Consider the following 12,026-nt stretch of genomic DNA (forward strand, 5'->3'; position numbering starts at 1 on the left):
TATGATGTAAGCCAAGTCTAAAGACAATTTAAATAATATCTGCTATCCACTAGATCTAGTGTTTACATATTAAGAAAAGCTTTGTACCAGAACTGTACTGTCATGTTTCTGCCCAGAGGCTGTCATGATAAAGTTTATTATCAATTACTGCTTTACAAGTATAAAATAAGTTAAGCTGTCATAATTTTCCCAGCCAGAAATCCTAAACTGTCAAAAGAATGTCAATTTTTAACCTGACATAGAGAAGAAAATTATCTGTTATTCTGACCTCTAATTTCTTGACATTTTAATGCCATAATTGCTGTGGTTAGTGCTGCTTCATGATTTCACCTGTCAAGGAAGAATGAATCAATAACCTTAAGCCATTTCTCAAGTTTTACCACTAACATCAAAGCTCAAATTTATGAGTTGATTATAGAATATTTAAAAAAATATGTAGATATTCCTATGTTAATTAGTTCTATTTTAAAGTCAGTTTTTAATTTGAGCATGGGGGAAAAAAGTCTTCCTTAGGATAGCTAGAGTTTAATATAACTAGCATTCCTTTGGTTTTATTTTTGTGGTACTCTTCATATTTTAAAAATATGAAGATAACCATTATAAATAAAAAGGACTGTATGAGCTCAATAAAAATATTAACTTATTATCATTATTTTTTTGCATGTGTGATGCTGGGTTAACACAAAGGTTAACATTCTGAACTACTTTTTTTATTAAGAATTTTTTAATTTGTTCTAATTAGTTATATATGACAGTAGAATGCATTTTGATACATCATACATAAATGGAGTATAACTTCTCATTCTTCTGGTTGTTCATGATGTATAATTACACTGATGGTGTAATTATATGTGTACATAGAGTAATAATGTCCTGATTCACTCTACTATATTTTATTCCCAGGCTTAAGCAGGGTCATTTTATAAAAGGGTTTGATCACATGCAGGGCTCTGATTCTTTCAGTAAGGCCTGAGCACAAAGCACAAGGTCAGCTACAAAGCATAGTTGTGAAGTCTGCTAATCAACAGAATTCACCAAGAGAGTCGGAAGCAGTACAAACCCTGGAGTCAAATGGACTGGGTTCAAAACACAGTTTTGCCAGTTACTACTGACCACTTGGGTGCATTTTATAAACATCAGTTTCCTCGTCCATAAAATGGGAATGCCAATACTAATTTCACATGGATAATTATATAAATCATCCAAGCTTGGGGATATGCTAATATTGCCAGCTATTTCTATTGGAAAGGCTAAGCTTAAAAAAGAAGGTAAGAAATAATGCACACATGGTGGGAGATAGAGGAATTGTGAGGGAGAGAATCACTTTGGTCTCAGACGATCAGGGAAGATGTCCAGGAAAAAATGGCACTTAGGAAGAGGTGTAAACTCCCTCTTATGAGGCTGAATAGGAAATTTCCATTCATCACTATTGTTTTTGGGCTTCATGATGAAACATCCTTGTCAGTGATTCTTAAACTTTCTTTGAGTCATGGCCCTCCCTAAGAGTTTAGTGAAAAATATCAAAGGAAATTCTCCCCAGAAAATGCTGCTGACAGTTAAAATAAAGGGGGCCGGGTTATGAAGCCTAAGCAACATATTCAAAGGTTTTAGCTAAGGACACACAATGCTTAGACATTAGGATGCTAATGAAGCCCTTTGTCACTTGGCCCAGCCTCCTGCTTCAGATGAACAAACATCAAGTTCCTCTTTTATTCCATCTAGTCTCAGAAAACACAACCCCATCCACCCTGATGTGCAAACTCAGAACCTACTAGTCACCCTGGAAACTCCCTCTTCTTCACTCCCCCTCCATATCCAGCCTGCACTAAATCTTGTCCACTTTAATTATAGATCCTTACATCCATCTCCACCTCCTCTTCCAAGTTGCTATCTTCTTCTGTCAGGACAGCTTCCCTTGTATCCTGTCACTCTCACAGGTGTTCCCAGCTCCCTCCAATCTGGCCTCACCGCAGCAGGCCAAAAGAACTTGTAAAACTGATCATATTGAACCATCTCATACCACTTCTCTCTCTTCCACAGCTTTCCAAGTAACCGTGTTCTAATTAGTTAGCTAATATTAATATCAATGGGAATGTATTAGAAGAAGTAATGATGGGGAGTGGGAGAGAAAAAATTAACTCATATTCCTTAAAGTCATTTAATCTTTTATGTCTACACCATATTAAATGGTCCCTATTGGTTTTGAGGAGATGAAGTATCTTCTTAAGCATTCTTGAGTTGACACAAGCTCGGCAGGTACTTGGGCCTGTTATGGCTGGGAAAAGAAGGTAATAGTATCCCAGGTGTGTGCTCCCTCACATCTAGAGTTCTAAGAGCTGTCTAGGTGAGGGATATGACAGAGGACTCATAGGGCAAGAACACACATACCATAGTATAATTCTGAGAATCTCTTTAATGGAACCTTAGTGTCTGATAATTATATACTCAGAGGAAAATGCTAGAAGGAGAAAGTGTCTTGGACTGAGGCACTACAGCTGACACTAGATGATTTGCATCACTAGGAGGTAGTAAGCAGGTATAACATAACTGTTCAGACATCTATGAAATAAATAAACATGTGGTTGAACCATTCCTACCCAATAGAAAAACTTAAGTATACATTTCATGTAATGTCTCATTAGGAAGTCCTGCAGATTGATGGTTAAGGCCTATGAATAGTTAGATTTTCCACTGTGGAAAGCAATGGCGATACTTTATAGAAGCAGATATTTTTATAAGACTTAAATAACATATACGATAGTCATATAAAGCCTCAGTTCTAATTCCAATTTCTTTCTATTCTTTCATTTCCTTTTTGCCCTCATTTAAATATGAAAAATCTGCTATTTTTTTCTGTCAGTATTAATGCTGCTTTATATTTTTATCATATTCAAGATGTGCAATATATCTGTATTTTGCCTAACAGGATTAACTTGCAACTTTCTTATTAAGGAGAGAACTTATAGGAGAAAATGATGTAATAAAATACAGAGAACCAAAAATGTCTATGATGTTTAAAAGTCAAAAACCAATTTGGACTTGGTCTTGGAATATATGAATAAGCTATTTCAACTATTTTCTGATTCTAAAAGGTGTTTGTTCTAAATGAATAATTCAGTTTATAAGAAATACATTTATATATATATACACATACACACAGGTAAGTATTAAATATATATAGTTAAAATAATAATTAAACTAAAATTATCTTCCACTAACTAATCTGCAGTTTACACATGACTGGGGTTACTAAATTAGGTGTGTAGAGAAAATTCCCTATTTCACCACCCAGTTTCATAATACCTAGCTTCTCTCTTATTCAGTCATCCTCTAGCCCTAATCCCATTTCCTGTGCATAAAATACAGTACAATAGTGCCTCTAATAACATCCTTGCAATGTGTTCTCTGAATATTCTGCCCTAAGGGTCCAATGATCTATGATCATAAGGCTCTTCCTTTCCCTTCCCTCTTCTCTGCTTGCAGCCATACAAATGAAGTCATTTTAGTTTTATAGAGGTATATAGGAAATAACTATATGGATGCAAATTATTTTTGTAGGGCTTCATTTCCCACGTCTACATGTTTTCTACCTCTAACAACACCAAAAAATAATCCCCACACATTCCACTGGTTGGTGATATAGAAAGGATGACTTGTTTTGCATACAGCAGATGGTGGATATTGGTAGGATGCAGAATTGGGATATCGCTTCCTTGTAGAAACACTTATGTAGCAGCTGTTTTATCTCCACTCTTTCTACCTATCTGAAATCAGTTCATTCAAAGTGGAAGTGATTTAAATAATATTTTCCATGAATATTTTCACTAAAAATACTTATACACTACAAGTGTATACTTATATTATATACTTCCCAACTGTTCTCTATAAACATTTTAGGTTGAGAACATACAGGAATAAAAATCTAAAAATGCATCTATTTCATTGATATGTTTCTTTAAATGTTCTGTCTAGAAAATTGCAATTTTACTTTGATTTAAAAAAAAACCCACACTAGCAGGTTATTTTATTATGAACTGCCCATATTTACATATTCAAGCACATCACATGCATTAATAACAAACACACTTGATGCAGTAAGCATTTGTTCTTGTTTGTTTGTTTTTTGGTATTGGGGATTGAACCCAGGGTGCTCAACACTGAGCAACATCCCCAGCCATTTTTTTATATTTTATTTTGAGATAGGGTCTCATTAAGTTTCTTGGTGCCTTGCTAAGTGGCTGAGGCTGGCTTTGAACTTGAAATCCTCCTGCCTTCGCCTCCCCAGTGCTGGGATTACAGGCGTGCACCACTTTGCCTGGCTTGCAGTAGACATTTTAATGAAGATTCTGAAGTAAAATAAAATAAGGGTATGAGTGCAGTAAAAATGTATGCAAATCAAAGAAAGAAAATATGCTATTTGAATTTCTTGTTTTTGACATATATCCATCTTTTGATAAGAACCTGAAATCTATGTGTACTAAAGAGTTGAAAAGAAATTAACAGAGAAAAATATACAAAATCAAATTTGTGCTTGAGAGATGCCAGAAATTTCCAGAAAATTTTGGGACTTGACACCTACCTCCCTGAGCACAGGATCAGTGATACTATCCAGGTTCACAGAGCCTTCATAGGTCAGGTAGTGAAAAACGTTGAGAGCACGGACTGCTTCTGGTCCTCGCTGTTTGTAGCCAAATATCAGGTCGATCCACTGATGGAGTTGGCAAGAAACAAATTCACTTTCCAGGGCCTGAAATGAGTCAAGAAAGAAATGACAGACAGCCCAAATTTAGCAAAATTTTAGATTTTTCTTTCTGTGAAATATTCTGTACAAATAAGAAGCATATTCTCTTTATTTTCCTCTATTGATTTATATACATTTGATCTTCAATTCATAGAAATGGCAAAATAGCAACTTTAATAAGACATAGGCCTAAATGGAAATTTTCTCTTTTTAAAATGTGTAACTTTCTCTTGGCTTCATTATGTATTCAATATGAATTTTTAACATTAAATAGATTTCTTACAAACCTACTTATGTATAAAAGAAAAATAATTTGAAATAGTGTTTTTAATGCCATTTTACAATTGCATTTCTAATTTTAAGCATTAGTTTGAAATTAAGCAATTTTATAAGAAACTTTAATATACACTTATTTTCCTGTCTGAAGTCCCCCAATTACCTTTAAGATACCTAGAAAGGACCTTCCTTCTGCTGTGAATTAATTCAGTTATTGTAGAGTCTGGAATCACTGGGCAGTTTGGGATATTTGCCAGCTAGTGAGAAAAATGTAAACTACTAAGAGTCAATGACCATACTGAACTTCTAGAAAGAGCCAGGGGTGAGGGGGTTGGTAGGGGGAGAAAAACACTTTTATTTCATTAAAAACCTCTGGAGGTGTCCTTGGGGATCCTGACAGAGTGTCTTCTTCAGACCTATGACATGAGCAATGCATGGCTTACTATGTCTCTCACTTTACTGAGTTCAATCATCAACTTCTTATTGATTCAAAGAAGACACAGATTTCAACAAAAAAGTGTACATCTAGATTCCAAATTTCAGATATGTATAGCCATATAAAACAATTTTCTGAATTACAGCTGTCACTATATATTTGAATGAAGTTATTCTCTGGTAGCACATCCCTGAAACCAATTTGGAATTCACTTAATTCATGAGTTCTTAAATTAAGCTTTTCAAAATTGTATCTGATTTTTTAAATATGTTAAGTATTCTGAATAGTACTTTTCATTTTTTTCTTGTGATCACATTAACTAGCAGTTTATTCTCTTCAACCCCTTTCCTGATTCACTTCTTTAAAAATTTCTGGATAGTATTTTATTTATAACAATTATTGAGGATGTTTCTCATTCAAAAATATAAATAATTAGATTTTTATGAAAGGATAGAATTTCCTTAGTAAAATTAAACAGACTTTCTATATATCTCATGGATCTTTAATTAACAGTTCAGATTAGAACTAGGAAATGAGACAAAAATACATCAGAGAAGATGTTAGTTAAAATTCTATATTGGTTATGTTTATAATAGCAGTTTGGTCAATTTGTATAAATTATTTGTAAAATTCAGTGTAATGAGTCAATTAAGAAAAAAATTCTTGATTATTAGTAATATTTTCAGGGCCTGATGCAATAAGTGAATGGATAAAAAAAAATATGTATTTTTCATTAGTGAGTCATTATTACCCAAATACATTCACATGGATTGAGAAAAGTTGTAGAATTATTATTTAAAGGAAGATTTACACCAACATGAGTGGCTAAGCAGCAAGCATTTGAAATCAATCTCAAAAGTAAAGGCCACCAAAGAAAGGCTTGATAAAATGTATCATTTTGTTATAGAAACACCATTATACATATTATAAAATGCCTAATGCAATCATGAAAGGCAGAGGGAACGACTTTTCACTAAAAAAAATTTGGATTTTTAAAATGTGCTTATTCCCTTTTATCTCAATTCCCTACTTTCATTTTTCTCCCCCGCACAGGCAACAACCATTAACCTGTTCAGTGTTTCTCCTCCTGTTTGCATGTGCTCGTATAAAGTATTACTTACTCTTTGTGCTCACGTGTTTTTGATCTATAAACATGGTCTAGGGTTACAAATTTCATTTTCCCCTCTCTTTGCTCATTTATCATTGCTTTTATGAATTCCTATACCATTATGCGTGCAGCAAGTCACAAAACACCCCCAACAATGAGCATCAGGCTGCTTCCAACTCCTGATGACACAAGGCTGTGATCAATGCCTTATTTGAAGCTTTTAGAACCTCTGTTAGTATTTTCTTGGGGCTTATACACTGAATTATTACTGGTATATTACCACAATGGGTGTGCCCCTACTTCATCTCTTCAACTGCTCTGCAAAATGACTGCCCTGTTCCTACTCGCTCTGTAGCCTATGAAGTTTCTGCATGTCCCCATTCACAATGACTCTTGGTATTAACCAGGTTTCTAATTTTGGCTGATGTAATAGATAGAAAATATTATCTCATTGTTATTTTAATGTGTGTTCCTCTGATTACTAACAAATTTGACATCATTTTAATATGCTTGTTGATTTTCTAAGTTTTCTCTTCTACACATTTTCTGTTCATTACCTTTGGCCCATTTTTAAAGTGGAGATTTCTGTCTTTATGATGTCAATTTGCAAGGTTTTTTTTTTTGTATATTTTAGGTAATAGTCCCTTACTGATTTAAAACATTTCAAATGCATTTTCTATGTGTCACATGTTTATTAACTATCCATATTCTTTGCTGAATAGAAATTCCTAATTTGAAATAATTACATTATTTTAAAAATGTCATACTCTAAGGGTTTGTTTTGATGTTACAAGGTTAGATTTCCATCAGTCAGGTTTATTTTTATGGTTTTATTATTCACATTTTAGTCTTTGATCCACCTAAACTCTACTTTCATTCATGTATGGTATTAAAAAAGCACCCAGTATAATTCTGTTACAGTGAGTCATTTTTTCTAATACCATCTATCAAATACACATTCCTTTCTTCAGAGATGTGTGGTATCATCTTTAGTGTGTATATGTTTGAAATGATGATCCAAAACTAATATTCACAGATAATATGATAATCTATCTCATAAAAGCTCAGTTCTATCCATCCATCCTTCCCTTCCTCCCTCATTGCTTCTTTTCTTATCTTTTACTCTTCTATGTATTTAAATTTATTTTTTAGTTATAGTTGGACACAGAATCTTTATTTTATTTTTATATGGTGCCGAGGATTGAACCCAGGGCCTTGCACATGCTAGGCGAGTGCTCTGCCACTGAGACACAATCCCAGCCCCTCTTCTATGTATTTTTTACTCTATCTAGATGTGTGTGTGTTCAATTTTCTATACTCATTTCATATCTTAATTATTTTTATTTCTTATATATCATAATAGCTAGCACATTTTATTCTTCCTTTTCCAGGATTAACTAGGCTATTCATGGGCCTTATTCTTTCCTATAACTTTAATAATCAAGTGTATAGATATATCAAAATAATTTTGTTGGTGTGCCAACCAATTAGTAAATTAAGTTGGGAATACTGAGATTAGGTTTCCCCATCCAAGGTCCCAATATGTCTTTATATATATATATCAATCCCTAAACCCTATAGTAGAGTTAAAAATTGAAAGTTTCTCAAGAAAATTTGATTATTGTTCTTTTTAGTTTATTTTCAGATAGTTGATAAATTTTTATTTATTTTTAAATATTTATCTTTAAGGTATAGGTGGACACAATACCTTTATTTATTTTTATGTGGTGCTGAGGATTGAACCCAGGGTCTAGCATGTGCTAGGCGAGTACTCTACCACTGAACTACAACTCCAGCCCCAAATTTTGATTTATTTTAAGAATTATATTTTACACTTGGTTATTGATAATGCAGAAAAAATGCTACTGATTTCTATAAGTTGAATTTATTTCTGGAAACTGTTATTGCTTATGTTTATAACTTTAGTTTTTCTTCTAGAATTGTTTTAAATCTCAGCAACTATTTATAATAGCAATGGTGATATGGGATAGCCTTGTCTTTTTCTTGATCTTAAGGTTAAAACCTATTTATTTATTTATTTATTTAAATTAATTTATTTATTTTTATTGGTTGTTCACAACATTACAAAGCTCTTGACATATCATATTTCATACATTAGATTGAAGTGGGTTATGAACTCCCAATTTTACCCCAAATGCAGATTGCAGAATCACGTCGGTTACACATCCACAATTTTACATAATGCCATATTAGTAATTGTTGTATTCTGCTACCTTTCCTATCCAGGTTAAAACCTATTTAGTTCTGATGCAAACATTCTCTCTCTCTCTCTCTCTTTTATATACTGATGCTATTTTACTTAGAATTTGCATTATGGCAATACATGAAGTAGATTTCATTTCTTTTTTTCTCCTTTTAACTACTTTTGGAATCAAGATCCCACTAATCTCATGAAATAAGTTGGATGGCTTCCTATGTTTTCTGGAACAACTTACATAAGAAATGAATTTATTTTCTCTTGAAAATTTGTTACAATTCACCTAAAAATAATGTGACCATTGAATTTCTGGTGGTATGGAAAAATTTTATGAAATTTACTTAGGCTTATAAGTCTCATTGTTGACAATTTAATATTTTACTCAGTTGTTATTGAACTCAAGTTTTAAAACTAATTGGTTCATATATGTTCATAATAATCTTTAACTAAACTTAACAATATTACATCTGCAGTAATTTACCCTATTCTATTTCAAACATTAGAGAGACAGCATGGTAAGAGTTGTAGTTAAATAATTTTGCATGTTTTTTCCTCTTTGGTTATAAAATTAATTAAGAAAGAAATAAGGAGGTAAGAGGCTAAACAGATAGAGTTACAGATTCTATGTCTTGCTATTTTAAAAAAGAAAATTCAGGGTAGAATATTTAAAAGCTAAATCTAGTTCAAAGCTAAATGCATATCTGAAAATTGAATATTAACTATCACATAATTGAAGCACAATCACCCACCTAAAGCTAAAGCAGGACACTAGGGCTCTTTACTGCAGTATAAATAGTACTAATCTATTACTAAATACATGACATCTGCTTGTTTGTCATTTTAGTACTGTGTTTTCAGGAATGAACCCACTCTGGACTTTGAAATGAGAGATTTTAGTACTATACCAACTGTAAAAAATATAAAGAAATACTTGATTACTAAGCTATTAGTGTTATAATAGTCTTAATAGCTTTCTTTACCATCTACTTGCGTATCTAAAGGCAAAAGCAATTGCTTTAAGCCCAGATAAACCAATTCCCAATCCATAACTCTACCCTGGGGATCTGGGAGGAAGGAAATAAAGAGAGATACTAAAACAAGGGAGGATATCTCTTAGATGGATAATACTTACCTAATTCTAATTTCCATTTTGTCCCCTGGGTATTAGATGGTAGAGAATTCTTTCTCTAATAGGTTTGGGAAAAAGCCTCTCTGAAACTTATAAAAAGGAAAATAGGCTACTGATTAACTGTGAGGAGAGAATATTACTCCTGAATTCTTTTATTTAATATAGTTGAATTCCTACCTCTTATACACTAGGGCAATCTCATTCTTTTATCTTATAATCTCAAAATTCTGCTCTTGGTAATAAATGATTCTCTAAATAGAGTTGCATATATTCAAGGTAAAAATCAGGAAATCATGTTTCCACTGCTATGTGTCTATGAGGAAATAAACTGTAGGGACACCTGGGGGAAGAGGATTTCAAATACAGGAAACAGCCATCCATCCATTCACTCATCCATCCACCCAACATGAAAATGGCAGTGCCATTCTGTGCCAGGCAGTGCTCTAGATCCTGAGAATAATGTGATATGCTGGACAAAACTTCTGATCTCTGGGAGCACAGTTCATTATAATTCAAATAAGCTAGATGAATGTAGTCTAATATTTCTCCTGTGCCAAATTACTGAGCACCTACCATGTGTCAGACATTTGCCTTAGAGGATGTACACATAAATAAACATTCCAAAGTTCCCAAAAAGATCAGAGTCTACAGGGGGTAAGCATATTTCATTATCTCTTCCTTCTGCTTAGAACTTCTGCCAAAGTGCTAAGTTGATAACAGCACTGACCCTCTACATCCTCACTCTACCAGCACTTGCCAAAGCGTGGTGTGTCTACCTCTGCTGTGCTAACCTTGCCAATGCACACTCATCTCCCACTCTTTACCTTGCCTCTGTAAAATGAGAGAGATCTGAAGGGGAAGTCACTAGTAGGAAGTCACAGAGGAAGACTTGTAAGCTTGGACTTTACAATACGCCCAGAATGGATGAATTTCTTATGTCCTTCGCTGCAACCATCAGACCTAACAATACCTTCTCACAGATTCTGAGTCTACCCCTGTGCCTTGACCAACACTGCAGCCAAAGCTATCCTTTCAAAACAAAGGTATGATCATGTCACTCTTCTCTTCAAACACTGTGATGACTCTTCACTTTACTCAGGGTAAAAAGGTGAAGTGCTTATGATGGCCTTCAAGTCATGCGATGAGCCCCTGTTATTGTGCTATGTGCCCATTTGCTCACTGCACCCTGACCCACTGGCCTCCTTGTCAACCACATTCCTACCACAGGGACTTGGCTCCAGCTGTTCCCTCTGCCTGCAGTGTTCTCTCCCCAACAGAGTCACTTGGCTCACTCCCTCACCTTCTTCAGGTCTTTGCTCAAATCTCATCTTCAAAGGAAGCAATGCTGCCTCTGTCCCCATATTCCTGATCCCTTTATCGTGCAGTACTTCTTTTTAACCATAGCATTGGTCACTTTCTTTCTTTCCTTTTTCTTTTTGGTGCCGAAGATTCAGTCCAGAGGCACTCAACCACTGAGCCACATCCCAGCCCTTTTTATTTTGAAACAGGGTCTCACTAAGTTGATTAGGGCCTTGCTAAGTTGCTTAGGCTGGCTTTGGATTTGTGATCCTCCTGCCTCAGCCTCCCTAGATGCTGGGATTTAGGCATATACCAGGCTCACTGATCACTTTCTAAGGCACTAGAAATTTTAGTTATTTATTTATTGTTTATTGTATCTCTTGATTGAAACTAAACTGAGTGTGGGCAAGTTTCCTTGTCTGTTCACTGATGTATTGCAAACATGAAAAAGGGTGCCTGGAACACTCAATAGTTATCTGTTGAATTGTAAAAACAATATCAGTATTCTTTTTTAAACAAGGTGGGCTTTTTAAAACAGTAGAATATATTCCAAATTTCAAAATTTTATCTACGGCAAAAAACTTTTTCTTTGAAATATAAAAATTTCATGAAGTACATAATACTTAAAACAAAAACACTGAGAATCAGTTTTCTTGCCTCAATACTCTGTGCATGTGCTGGCCTAACGGCAAGTGCTGGGCCAAAGGCTGAATAAGATTATCAGTGCACATCCATGAGAGGCCTTTTGCTAAAACAAATTTTAAAAAGGGTAGATTATGATTGATGAACCCAACATTAGGATAATGTTATCTGAGATAT

At 34.1% G+C, this 12,026-nt stretch overlaps 1 protein-coding gene across 6 annotated transcripts in view; it reads right to left on the minus strand.

The window, feature by feature from the left end:
- Nbea (neurobeachin) overlaps positions 1–12,026 on the minus strand; it is a 603,852-nt gene that overhangs the window by 36,446 nt on the left and 555,380 nt on the right. For all 6 annotated transcript variants that reach the window (XM_078016116.1, XM_021730370.3, XM_021730357.3 and 3 more), the window contains one exon: positions 4,580–4,747. In XM_078016116.1, coding sequence (XP_077872242.1) covers positions 4,580–4,747 — 168 coding nt within the window. The remainder of the gene's footprint in view (positions 1–4,579; positions 4,748–12,026) is intronic.

The sequence above is a fragment of the Ictidomys tridecemlineatus genome, chromosome 6, assembly GCF_052094955.1.
Source record: "Ictidomys tridecemlineatus isolate mIctTri1 chromosome 6, mIctTri1.hap1, whole genome shotgun sequence".
Lineage (NCBI taxonomy): Eukaryota > Metazoa > Chordata > Mammalia > Rodentia > Sciuridae > Ictidomys > Ictidomys tridecemlineatus.